This window comes from Sus scrofa, chromosome 14 (assembly GCF_000003025.6).
Source record: "Sus scrofa isolate TJ Tabasco breed Duroc chromosome 14, Sscrofa11.1, whole genome shotgun sequence".
Lineage (NCBI taxonomy): Eukaryota > Metazoa > Chordata > Mammalia > Artiodactyla > Suidae > Sus > Sus scrofa.
This window is the reverse complement of record NC_010456.5, coordinates 59,109,128-59,122,859: the sequence shown is the minus strand read 5'-3', so window position 1 is coordinate 59,122,859 and position 13,732 is coordinate 59,109,128. Positions and strand designations below refer to the sequence as shown.

At 47.2% G+C, this 13,732-nt stretch overlaps 1 protein-coding gene across 2 annotated transcripts in view; it reads right to left on the bottom strand.

Moving 5' to 3' along the window:
* The window catches only part of EGLN1 (egl-9 family hypoxia inducible factor 1), a 54,895-nt gene extending 45,562 nt beyond the window's left edge, over positions 1-9,333 (bottom strand). Inside the window, exon 1 of one of the 2 annotated variants that reach the window (XM_021073581.1) lies at positions 8,123-9,333. In XM_021073581.1, the coding sequence (XP_020929240.1) occupies positions 8,123-9,016 (894 nt within the window). In that variant the 5' untranslated portion in view covers positions 9,017-9,333. The remainder of the gene's footprint in view (positions 1-8,122) is intronic. The other variant, XM_021073580.1, reaches the window with a different exon arrangement.

The following is a 13,732-nucleotide window of genomic DNA, read 5'->3' as shown; positions in this document are numbered from 1 at the left end:
GTAGTGAGCCGAGCCACAGCAGTAACATGAAGAGCTGAAGAGCACACATTGTGCAAAGAAGCCACAAGGCCTTTGGAGAAGAAAGGATGGGGCCGTTAAGGTCAACAGCAGGAGCAGCAAGCAGGGCCAATTGGAAGGAATGTGGAAAAGTAGAGCACAGCAGTTTTTTCCTCTGGCTTTGGCTGCGAAGTAAGTGTCAACAATCCGCTAAAAATGGAAACTCAGAAAAAGTGGGACAAGAGGAGAAAAGCAGAAGAGTGAGAGCAAGATAAAATAATTATTATTTCCTCCCAATTACAAGAGCCAAAAACCTGGAGGCATTCTTGACTCCTTCCTTTCTCTTGTACCTCTGGTCTAATCCATCAGCAAATCTCACCAATCGGATTCTCAAAAGGTATCCAGGAACCAACCACTCTCTACAGGTCTGCAGCTACTACTCTCTTGTGAGCCATGTTTCAAGAACTTCCTAACTGGCATTCCTGCTTCCATTCTTGCTCCCTCCTGTCTACACACACAAGCAGCCACAGAGATCTTCTAGAACAAACTCTTAATGGCCTCCCACGTCACCCAGGGTAAAGCCCAGAGTTCCTGCCATGGCTTACAAGCCAAACCCTACATGAACTGACCTTATTTCTCACAGGCTCCCTCCCTCACTCCACTACTACGGTAATGACCTCCTGGCTGTTTCCTGAGCACACCGAGCATGCTATTACCCGTCAGGGCCACTGTACTTGCTATTTAATACCTTTATTGGAATGTTCTTCTTTCATACATCCAAATAACCAGCCCCTCGCTTCATTCAAGTCTCTGTGTATGACATTACTCTACTAACCCTATCTAAATGAATTTTCCCCCACCCTTGTCACTCTGTCCTTACCCTGTTTATTTATCTCTGCTTTTTTTTTTTTTTTTTTTTTTTTTTTTTAGGGCTGCACCTGCGGCACATGAAAGCTTCCAGGCTAGGGGTTGAATCAGAGCTACAGCTGCCAGCCTACATCACAGCCACAGCAACACAGGATCCAAGACGCATCTGTGACCTATACCACAGCTCATGGCAATGCTAGATCCTTAACCCACTGAGTGAGGCCAGGGATCGAACCTACAACCTCATGGTTCCTGGTCAGAATTATGGAGTTTCCATCATGGCACAGCGGAAAGGAATCTGACTAGGAACCATAAGTTTTCGGATTCGATCCCTGGCCTTGCTCAGTGGGTTAAGGATCTGGCGTTGCTGTGACCTGTGGTGTAGGTTGCAGACAAAGCTTGGATCTGGTGTTGCTGTGGCTGTGGCTGTGGCGTAGGCCGGCTGCTACAGCTCCAATTAGACCCCTAGCCTAGGAACCTCCATATGCTGTGGGTGCAGCCCTAGAAAATTCAAAAAGAAAAAAGAAAAGAGCTTCTAGGGAAATTAAGGCAGAATTATGGAATGGGAGAAAATTTAGGAGTTCCTGCCATGGCACAGTGGATTAAGAATCCAACTGGAGGGGCTCAGATCACTGTGAAGGTATGGATTCAATCCCTGGCCCAGCACAGTGAGTTAAAGGATCCAGCATTGCCTATGGCATAGGTTGCAGCTATGGGTCAGCCATAAAATTTAAATAAAATTTAAAAAAAAAGAAAATTTCAACCAGAATGTCAGATAAGCCAAACTATAGAGTGATATCAATAAAACAGAGAGGGAAATCAAGTCCTAAATGTTCAAGCACCCCTAAAAATGACATAAAATACACCAATATGTGTCAAGTGGGAACACATAATTTTTTCATGAGATGTAGCATCAAGTTGTTGACGTAAGAATGAAGGAAATCAAACATGGGTCAGTTTTGTCACTAATCAGCTCTATGATCTTGAACAAGTCACTTAACCTCTCTGGGACTTATTTCCTCTGTTTAAAAAATGTGTGTGTGTGTGTAGGGGAGATGGTTAGGTCAAAAATGGGTCATCGTGTGTGTGTGTGTGTGTGTGTGTGTGTGTGTGTGTGTGTGTGTGTGTGTGTGTGTGTGTAGGGGAGATGGTTAGGTCAAAAATGGGTCATCATGTTAAGTCTTTTTTCCCCCAACTTATTAAAGACAGAAGGAGAAGAAAAGCACAGAACTCTTAAAGAAAAAAATCAGAAAAGTAGACAAAATTTTAAATGAGAAGAGTTACAGGAGTTCCCATCGTGGCACAGTGGTTAACAAATCTGACTAGGAACCATGAGGTTGCGGGTTCGATCCCTGGCCTTGCTCAGTGGGTTGAGGATCCGGCGTTGCCGTGAGCTGTGGTGTGGGTCGCAGACGTGGCTCGGATCCCGAATTGCTGTGGCTCTGGCCTGGGCTGGTGGCTACAGCTCCGATTCGACCCCTAGCCTGGGAACCTCCATATGCCACCGGAGCGGCCCCAGAAAGGCAAAAAGACAAAAAAAAAAAAAAAAAAAAAAAAAAAAAAAGAGTTACAGCTGACAACAGTTTTGCATAGTGTTTTAAAACGAAAAAGGTGCTTTTATTACATGCATGATTATATGCCCTCCTCACAGCAAATCCTGAGAGGCAGAAAAGGAAGGTATCATTTAACACCATCTTCCAAATAGAGTAACCGAGGCTCAGGAAGATTAAGCAACTGGCTCAAGGACATAGAAACGGGGCAGATCCAAGAGCCAACACAGGTGTCACTGCAGCACAAAGTCCACTAGGCTTCCACCTTCAGATGTCCTCCTCCCGTGTGACCAAGGTCCTGCAGGACAGTTTTGTGGCTCATTAGATAGTAGATAAAGGGAAGAGATATAAACATTAAAAAAAAATGTTAATTCAAAATAAAATTCCTTTAGAATTAAAGAAGTTACCTTAGTTAAACTACATGTCAATGAAATCCACTACACAAACGTTTTCCTACAAAGCTGAACTTGGTTCAGTCACAATCCATTAACACTGCTCTTTCAGTCCAAGTGCATCTTACTCTCTCTCTCTCTCTTTTTTTTTTGCTTTTTAGGGCCACACCTGTGGCCTATGGAGGTTCCCAGGCTAGGGGTCAAATCAGAGTTGTAGCTGCTGGCCTATGCCACAGCAATGCAGGATCCGAGTGGAGTCTGCAACCTACACCACAGCTCACCGCAACGCCGGATCCTTAACCCACTGAGGGATCGAACCTGCGTCATCATGGATGCTAGTCGGATGTGTTAACCACTGAGCCACAACGGGAACTTGCCAAGTGCATCTCTTTTAAAATAGTAAAGCACATGGAGCTCCCTGGTGGCCTAGAAGTTAAGTATCTGGCATTGTCACTGTAGTGGCCCAGGTCCCTGCTGTGACACAGGTTCAATCCCTGGCCTAGGAACTTCCACATGCCAAGGGTGTGGCCAAAAAAATAATAAAAAATTAAACAGTTTAAAAAAAAAATAAAACAGTAAAATAGTTAAGCTCTATGTAAAACTGTTATTACTGCAGTTAAAATATTTTCAGCCTTTCTCAATACAGAGTAATTGACTTTGATCTTGAACTCTAGTATATCTGTTAAAACATTAAACAAGCTGCTTCTAATTTGTACATCCTAGGTGTCAAGAGTACAGAGAAACTGGCGAGATAGTTTTTGGGGGTTTTTTTCTGTCTTTTGTCTTTTTGAGGGCCACACCCACGGCATATGGTGGTTCCCAGGCTAGGGGTCTCATCAGGGCTGTAGCTGCCGGCCTACACCACAGCTCATGGCAACACCAGATCCTTAACCCACTGAGCAAGGCCAGGGATCAAACCCACAAACTCATGGTTCCTAGTTGGATTGGTTTCCTCTGCGCCACGACGGGAACTCCGGCAATAGTTTTGCTTATACCATCTAAGAGGACTGGCGCCACAACTCTGTAGCAGTAGTAATAAGCCTCAGGTTTTCCCTCTTCCTATCTTTCCCTCTAAAAGCCATAATCAGCCAGAGTTGCCCAAATAACTGCAAGACTGGTGAAAAATCTCAGGAATATGATCTGCTCCTTCTTGGTCTTATTTTATCACTCCTTTTCAATTTTCTTTTTAGGGCTGCACCTGTGGCATATGAAAATTCCCAGGCCAGGGGCTGAATGAGAGCTGCAGCTGAGGCCTATGCCACAGCAACAGCAACACGGGATGGGATCCAAGTTGCATCTGTGACCTATGCCACAGCTTGCTGCAATACCAGATCCTTAACCCAGTGAGCAAGGCCAGGGACTGAACCCACATCCTAATAGACACAATGTCGGGTTCGTAACCAGCTAAGCTACAACAGGAACTCCTCCTTTGTTTTTTTCCCCAGCCACTCCCATGGCATGCAGAAGTTCCTGGGCCACGGATCATCAAACCTGTATGTACCCCAGCAATTACCTGAGCTGCTGCAGTGAAAATGTCAGATCCTTAACTCACCGGGCCCCAGGGGAACGCCAATCAAAATTCCAAAACTATGTATGACTCCGGTGTTTTCATTCTAACAGGCAAACGTTTTCCTTCAGGGTGGTTTAGAAATTCTAACTGAATGGTCTTGCATTTTTCCATGATCTGCACCCCTCTGCTCTCATCTTCCTCTACCCCTAAGTAAAGGCGCCTCTGATTTCTTATGGCCCCCACAGTGCTACTCCTCACAAACCACAGACAGACCATGATTCCTTCCCCTTGGACATCACTGCAAGTCCTCTTGATGGAAGAAAGGGTGTGAGAAAAGATAAAGGATCAAAGGGTAGTTTAAGGGCAAAATCGGGGGGAATCCCCAAGCAGGACCAGAGAAAATGGACACTGGAGCTCAGTTACATCAGTGGCCACAATTATCATTCCTGTTTTTCTCCTGTTATCTTCATCCTCTCCTTGTAGTTCCTCTTTTAAAATAGATGGACAAACAGCAACCAGATAAGCATGCTGAAAGCAGAAACTTGGGAGAAATCAAAGCATACACTGAATGAGCCACAGCCAGTTATGTATCACCTGATTATCAGGCCCTGACATACAAAAAGCCCATACAGAACAGATCATGTAAATGAAGAACATCAAATCTTGGTCACGAAAAAATGAACTTAAGTCCTGGCAAGCTGCAGGATTTCCAACAAGTGAACTAACTGCCCTAAGGCTCACTTTTCTAACCTATAAACAGGGATAACACACCAACAAACCTAAATATTTTACAGAGTTGCTGTGAAAATCTACGTGAGAAAAATACCACACATGTGAGGCAAATAACCTTTTTTTTTTTTTTTTTTTTTTTTTTTGCTTTTTAGGGCAACACCCTTGGCATATGGAGGTGCCCAGGCTAGGGGTCTAATTGGAGCTGTAGCCGCTGACCTACACCACAGCCACAGCAACGCAGGATCTGAGCCGTGTCTGTGACCTACACCACAGCTCACAACAACTCCAGATCCTTAACCCATTGAGAAAGGTCAGGGATCGAACCTGAAACCTCATGGTTACTAGTTGAATTCGTTTCCACTGCACCACAACAGGAACTCCGCAAGTACCTTTTTAAATCACTATAATGTTGTCAAGGATAATAAAATCCTTCATCAAAGACCCTCTCTGCAATCATATACAGTACCTACATTCTGCCTCTCTTGAAGGTTAAGATGAAATAAGCATGATCCAGGCAGATAAATCTACCTGGCTTTCTGTCTCTATCTGAAATAAACATTGTATAGTCACCTAATAAAAAAATGTATATAGGAGATTCCGCTGTGGCACAATGGGATGGGTGGTGTCTCTGGAGCACAGGGACGCAGGTTCAATCTCTGCCCTGACACAGTGGGTTAAGGATTCGGTCCTTAACTGCAGCTCGGATATAATCCCTAGCCCGGGAACTCCATATTTCACTGGGCAGCCCAAGGAACAAACAAAAAAATTTATATAGCCCAAACATAAGCCACAATTATTCACACAGCAGGCTAATACTCTCCTTATCAACAAAATATGTACATCAAATTTTAGTTCCAACAGTGTAATTAAGTAATCTACATCTTCTCAGTTAATATCCTACCCATATTCAGCATAGTAGAAAAAGCCTGGGGCTTGATGAATGAATGACAAGTTTGAATGCCAGGGGGTAAGCAGTAGACCTTAGCCAAGTCAGAGCTGAAATATTCTCCAAATGTAAAATAAGAATAATACTACCAGCTTTGTAGAATTATGCCTGTATCCAGCCTAACCTGGTACTGGCACAGGACTGCTCCACATATATTGGCTGGTAGTTTGATTGCCGTCATCTTTATTTTGTTTTTAGGAATACTTAAAATTGCACAATCAAACGAGATTCCCAAAACCTCTCTCAGCACAGCAGTACAATGAAAGTGATTCCCTAAGACCATTCATAGATCCTGAAATTGTGTCCCTAAAATTAATGTAAGCCAGAGATCAAGTCTAAAGAGTGTAAAATCCCTCCTTCCTTCACATGAGGATATGTGTAGTCAGGTGCTTTAAAGCCTCCACGACCCTTCAGCCCCTGGCACTCCTGAGGAAGGGGGTGGCTATTTCCTCACAGCCCCCCCATGAGAAGGCACTATGGTAAGAACTAGGCTCACTGTTATCCCTCCCCTCCCTGAGAAGGACAGTTAAAAACAGGAAGCTAGGAGAGAAGAGGATTTAGCTTAACTTGGACAGCTAAATTAACTAAGGAAAGCAGATCAAGGAAGGTTTAAGACATCTTCATGACTTCACCTTAAGCTTGTGCCCCAACTATACACAGACTTTAGTCAGTTTGGTACAGCTATATTAATATTCCTTCATGCCACTTCTTTTCCTGCTCTAGGGTTCAGGAGTATGTTCACATCTGATCCATGATGAATTAAGGAAATATTTATAGACACAAACGAAAATTTCATTAAAACCCAAAGTTGATCATTAACCAGCCCCTTTTCTCCTCCTAGCTTAATGGTAAGCAAGGATTTGATTTTTTTTTTCTTTTTTTGCGACTATGATATTAAGACATGTGCCTTCATCCAGCCACAATGCGTAAAAAACCAAACTAGACTGTCCATTGTATCTTCCCCACAAAATGTTCACATTTAGAACTTTCCTCATTTCCCGTGCCTTTTGAGCAGTCTGAGAGTCCCACTTAATGAATGACAGTCACAACAGACGGTCTGACACACACAAAAGTACTGGGAAGAGTCAGTGTATGGGTACAAACATGCACGCGTGATGAGCTTCTTAAACCATCTCAAACTCACAAAATCAGAGAGAGATCGATGGTGGAGGAGGGTGGAGCAGGGTGGGCGGGAGTGGAGCTGGATACAAAGAAAAGATTAAGATCTGGGGAGTAAAATGGGAAAGAACCACAAGAAGGTATAAAGAAGGAAAAAGTCTATCATTTACCCTACTGAGGAGAGAAAATCAGAGTAGGGAGGATTAAAGACTCTGTGAGGGAAAAACTGCAAGAGTAAAGAGAAAACAAAGAGATTTCACCAAATTGAGACGTTGGAGTGAGCCTTCCCTCCTGCTACAATTCCGAGGATTTTTTTTTTCCAGGAAGCCACAAAACAGTTCTTTTTCAACAGAAGAATTACACGAACAAAAGCAAATAGAGGAAACCTATGCTAAAAATGTAACCTACCTACACCGAGAGGTCTGAAAACGGAAATACTTCTCCCCCCCCGCCCCCGTTTTGTAGTGGGTTTCAAAACAGTAGGGACCCGGAGAAGGACGAGAGCTATGGGAGGGGAAGGGGGGGAGCGGCCAAGCTCTTCCTGAATCCGACGAGGACACATGCCTAAATGCTTCTTTCAAATACACTTTCTTGTGGTCAACTGGCGGGTTCTAAACCAAACACGACATTGCACTGTGTAAGGTAGAGTCTGATGAGTGGTTCAAATCCCACAGGGAATTTAAGAGCCGCTGCAAACCCACTGCTGACGCAGAACCAGCCCTTGGCTTTGGGGAGGTATTACTCTAATAGCCCCAACGAGCAGCTGCAACTCCAGTGAGGCTAGAATCCACTAAGAGTTCAATGAAAGAGAGTGAAAAGCAAAGTGCAAAGGGGGCCCCAAAGTGTAGCCAGAAGGCCATGTAATTAGACGGAGAAGTTGGTGAACGAGGGGAGGTAGGTGATACCCGCTTTCTCTCCCGGGTCTGCACCAGGACGAACCACCGCGCCTCATTCCACACGCCCCGCCTCGCGGGCGGGGGCGTCCAGCGCCCACCCCAGCATCACTTACTTTCGTCCGGCCATTGATTTTGTAGTTGCCCAGTTTGCCGTTACAGTGGCGGATCAGGTCGTCCATGCTGCTCATGAGCAGCCCGATGGTTTCGCAGCCGGGCTCCTTGCCCTCGATCCAGGTGATCTTATCGCCGCGGATGTCCTTGGACGAGTCGCTCTTCTGGCTGACCAGCTGCCCGTCCGTGAACTTGCCGGTGTCGTGCAGGGCGCGCACCTCGTCGCCGATCTGCTGCCCCGTCTCCTTGCCCAGGAAGTCATCCACCACGCAGATGCCGTGCTTGTTCATGCACGGCACGATGTACTCCAGCGCCAGCTTCAGCGCCGGCAGCGGCTTCGTCTGCCCGTTGGGCCGCAGGCCGCCGCCGTGGCTCAGTCCCTCGCCCGGCGTGTTGCTCGGCGGGTACAGGTTCGCCTTCTCCTGGTACAGTGATGAGCGAGCCGGCGGCTCCTCCTTCGCGGGCTCCGCCTCGGCCGCCGCCGCCGCCGCCGCCGGGCCCGCGCCGCCGGGCGCCGCGCGGGGCGGGGACGCGGCCGCCGCGGGGTCTGCAGCGGGCTTGGCCTTCGCCTTCGCCTTGGCCGCGTCTCCCGCGGCCCGCGGGCCCGCGGCCTCCACGGCAGCGACTCTGTCCCGGCGCGGCACCGCCTTCCTGAGCAGCGGCGCGGGGCCGGGCTGCGGCTGCTGGCCCGCTCCAGGGGCGGGGGCGCCCTCGCCGCCCTGGCACACCAGCTTGTGCTTCTTCCAGTCCTGGCGCTGGTGCTCCTTGCTGCAGTAGAAGGAGCTGCGGCAGCGGCCACAGCGCAGCAGGTTCTCCATCTTCCCGCACAGCTCGCAGTATTGCCGGTCTCGCTCGCTCGGGCTCGGCCCGCCCGGCCCGCCGCTGTCATTGGCCATGGCGGCGGCGGCGGCGGCGGCGGCCGAGCAGGAGGGGTGGCGGCCTCGCCTGGGTCCGGGTAGCGGGAGGAGCGGCAAGGGCCGTCACTGCGCCATGCACCCGCCGCCCCTCGCCTCTTGAGGCCGGCGCCCCTCGGCCCGGCCGCTTCCTCGTCCTCTGGTCCCGCCGCGCAGCGCGGGCGGCCACCTCAGCGCCTCATCGCCGTCGCGGGCTGAGGGAGCGCGGCCTGCGTCGCGGGCGCGCGAGACAGGCCGCCTTGGCCGCCGCCTCAGCCTCCCCGGCGGCCCGGCCCGGCCCGCGGAGCAGCGCAGGGCGTGCGGGCGCCACTCGCTCTGCGCGCTCTGCACGTACACCACGGCCCCGCGGCGACCCGGCGGGCGGGCGGCGCGCTAGGGCGGGGGGCGGGGCAGGGCCAGGGGAGGGCCGAGGGGGCGGCCGCCGCGCGCTCGCGCTCGGGCACGGGCGGCGCCGAGCCGCTTTTAGCTCTCCCGCACTCGGCGCGCTGGGCCTCGGAGCGGGTCCGCGTCCCGGCGTCCTCCCAGCCTCTTGCCGGCCCCGCCCGGGGCGGGCCCGGGACGCTGCCGCTCCTCCCTGCGCGGAGACGCCGAGGGGCCGGCCCGCGAGCGACGGAAGGGTGGGGGCCCGCGACCCGGGCGGTGCCTACACCTGCCGGGGCGAGCGCAGCCGCGAGGTCGGTGCCGAGCGGGGCGGCCTGAACATGGCTGCTGTTTGTTTGGGACCCGCCGGGCGTATTCCAGGCGCGCACACTGGACTGCAAGGTGGCTCTGGCTGCTGTCGTCTTGCCCAGGAGGAAACGGAAATTCAAAGAAGTAAAGTAACTTGTCCAAGGTCACGCAGAACTGGAATTGACTCCAGGAATCGGACTGTCAGATTCCAAGGCTGTTTTTTCCATAACTCTAATACAGCCTCTATTTCAAGAAGCCCTGAAATGGTTAAAAACAAAAACAAGGGTTGCAGCGGTGTGGATCCAAGCCCCTGTGCCCCAAGCCCCTGTGCCCCGTTTGAGCCAGTTAAGGGATGGAAATGTGATTTTTTTTAGAAACCATTTTTAAATCCTGTGAAATCTTGCCGAGTTTAAAACCTTATGAGAAAAATGTTTGGCTACCTAGTCAAATAGGGTAATCAGTGCTCATTTCAGTGTCCACACTGAGGCACTTAAGTTCAGACTTCTGGCACCATCCCTCAGGAGCGGATTTGGGTGGCAAATGAGCATGACTATGTTAACCACTTGTAATTTTAAAGCCAAATCTCTTAATAGAATTTGTGCTATACTGATGAATAAAGTTCTTTACAGCACATAAAAACCCTACCAGAAATAAGCCAAGGGTGTTTCTTTATGCCTGCCATTTATTTTAAAAATAGAAAGGACTGTGATTTAGATTTTCACATCTTTATTGAGCACCTGCTAACCCGGGAAATGTTCTGCTGGCTTGTTTATCATCTGCACAGACTGCAGTTAATTCAACAGCCCTTGTGATGAAGGCCTTCCAGGTTAAGAGAACACAAGAGCCGAAATGTGTCAGGTTAAAGGCAGAAGAATACAGGGCATTATAAACCACTTTGAAGAATATCTTTTTTAAAAAACTATCCTGAATCCAAAAAAAAACTGTTCTTCAACTACACAGAACTTAAAACTGTCATTAAATTCTGCTCTATAAATAAATAGTATCCTGGGGGATCCAATCTGATGAAAGGACAGTAATTCCAATTAGCTTGGCCTTTGGAACACAGAGGTATTATGTTCCCAGCTTCAAATTTCAAGCTAAAACCCAACAATCTGTAAAGAATCAAGACCTGGATCTGGAGTTCCCATCATGGCTCAGTGGTCAATGAATTTGACTAGCATCCATGAGGACACAGGTTCGATCCCTGGCCTTGCTCAGTGGGTTAAGGATCTGGCCTTGTGGTGAGCTGTGGTGTAGATCACAGAGGCAGCTCGGTCTGGTGTTGCTGTGGCTGTGGTGGAGGGCAGCAGTTGTAGCTCCAATTTGACCCCTAGCCTGGGAACTTCCATCTGCCAAGTGTGTGGCTCTAAAAAGCAAAAAAATAAATACATGAAACAATAAAAAAATTTTTTGATACATGTAAATTATTTCATGTAAAATTTCAATACCAGTAAAATTGCTCTAGTAAATGATAAATCATCTTTAATGATTCTCAAGTTTTCTAGGGAACACTCCTTCTACAAACACTTGATTCTTCTAAATTTAGTTATTTGTAGATGTTAAAAGTAGTCCAACAGTATCTTTATTTTTTATTTATCTATTTTTTGTATTTTTAGGGCCACCCTGCAGCACATGGAGGTTCCCAGACTAGGGGTCCAATCAGAGCTGTAGCCACCAGCCTACACCACAGCCACAGCAATGCCAGATCCTAGCTGCATCTGTGACCTACACCACAGCTCACGGATCCTTAACCCACTGAGCAAGGCCAGGGATTGAACCTGCAACCTCACGGTTCCTAGTCGGATTCGTTTCTACTGTGCCACAAGGGGAACTCCTTTTTTTTTTTCCAATAGTGTCTTTAAAAATTACCATTTAGGGAGTTCCCATCGTGGCTCAGTGATTAACAAATCCAACTAGGAACCATGAGGTTGCGGGTTCGATCCCTGGCCCTGCTCAGTGGATTAAGGATCCAGCGTTGCTGTGAGCTGTGGTGTAGGCCAGTGGCTATAGCTCTGATTAGACCCCTAGCCTGGGAACCTCCATATGCCTTGGGAGCGGCCCTAGAAAAGGCAAAAAGACCAAAAAAAAAAAAATTACCATTTAGGTCTATGACATGCAAAGACATATACTTACATCTCTATATGCTCTTTATGTATATTTTCATTGCTATCTTTTTAATGGATGTCTGTGTCAAAACCTTTATTAGCTTTCATTTTGTTCCAAAGATTGATGATTTCAGAATTTTAATTTATTCAGGTTTAATAATCTGTGCACTAATTCCAATTTAGTGAGGTTTCTCCAAACCATCTGCTGACTGTGCAATAGCTAATGAACGACAAGTTCACCGAGGAAATTCTGGAACTCCACTAGCCTGTAGCTGTTATCATTTATTCATATATTATAGAGAAGATCCACACTATGGTGCAGGAATTTATCTTGTAAACATTCATATGATACTTGCTATCTGTTCCAATCTCTGTTCTAAGCATTTTACAAGCATTAACTCATTTGATGTTTATAACACCATGAGGCGAGTACTATTATTATGTCCATTTAAGGAAGAGTAAACCAAAGTAGAGCAATGAGATTAATAGCATGAGGAGTGTTATCTAATTCTTTAGGGGAAACAAAGGCTTGTGTCTCAGAGTCCCTGTTGTGGCTCAGTGGAAACGAATCTGACTAGTATCCATGAGGATGAAAGTTCCATCCCTGGCCTTGCTCAGTGGGTTAAAAATCCAGTGTGGCCGGGAGCTGTGGTGCAGTTTGCAGGTGAGGCTTGGATCTGTTGTGGCTGTGGCTGTGGCTGTGGCAAAGGCTGGAAGCTGCAGCTCCAATTTGACCCCTAGCCTTGGAACCTCCATATGCCTTGGGTGCAGCCATAAGAAACAAACAAAAAAAAAGACTTGTGTCTCCCAAAGTCAGGAATTAGTACTTTTTCACTGCCCCCCAACCTAATCAAGATCAACTGTTCTGGTAACTGAAGTTGAATTAAGTAAAAGTGCCATCATCTCCATATCACACCAATTTGGACCACAGCTAATTGACCACCTCTCTGGTTTTCCTTTGTTCCTCGAGCAATGTTTACTTAAATTTAAAGCAGTAACCACTACCAACTGACAAGTGGTTTAGAAAAAGAGCCAGAGCTGAGATTAAATGCAAAGGATGCAGTTAAATGAGGAAAAGGAATTTTTTTTTTTCTTTTTAGGGCCGCACCCACAGCATATGGAAGTTCCCAGGCTAAGGGTTGAATCGGAGCTGTTGCTGCCGGCGTACCACAGCCACTGCAACATCAGATCGAAGCCGAGTCTGCAACCCACGCCACAGCTCACGGCAAAGTGAGATCCTTAACCAACTGATTGAGGCCAGGCATTGAACCTGAATCCTCATGGATACTAGTCAGATTTGTTACTGCTGAGCCACAACAGGAACTCCAAGGAAAAATGAATTTAGAAATGACTGTTGACTCTTGAGGAAAGCCCAGCCAACAGGTTTTACCTTCAAGAGACTAGCCCTATTTCTCTTTAAAAAATGTTTAAAATACACAAGAGAGTATCTTTTCTGCTCAGGAAATCAAACATCTGATTGTTAACCAATGACCTCTTGTTTCCCCATCTGTGACAATCATGCTTTAATACATTAGAGAGAACAGAAAAATCGCAAGTATAACATAGGCATCCCACCAAGATAAACAGGAAGACGAGCTTTGAGTTCTGGGAAAAGCAGCTAAAAATCTGAGCATTTTCTAACTATAGTGTCAGGACACGCACAAGTAGGTGTCTTTGGAAAGCAGCACCTGCTCCTCTCTGGACTGGGGGTTCTGCCAGATGCACACATGAGCTGTGTGCTTCACCACGTACGTGAAACCAACTTTATTGTCTGCTATGCCTGTTTCCTTATGAAAATATTTAAATAGACTTTCAACTTATTCAGGAAAATTTATCTACCACTCAACTCTATCAGCTTATGATTTAAAACTTACCACCCATTAATCCAATTAAAAATCAATCATCTCAAAATTCACTGGTGAAC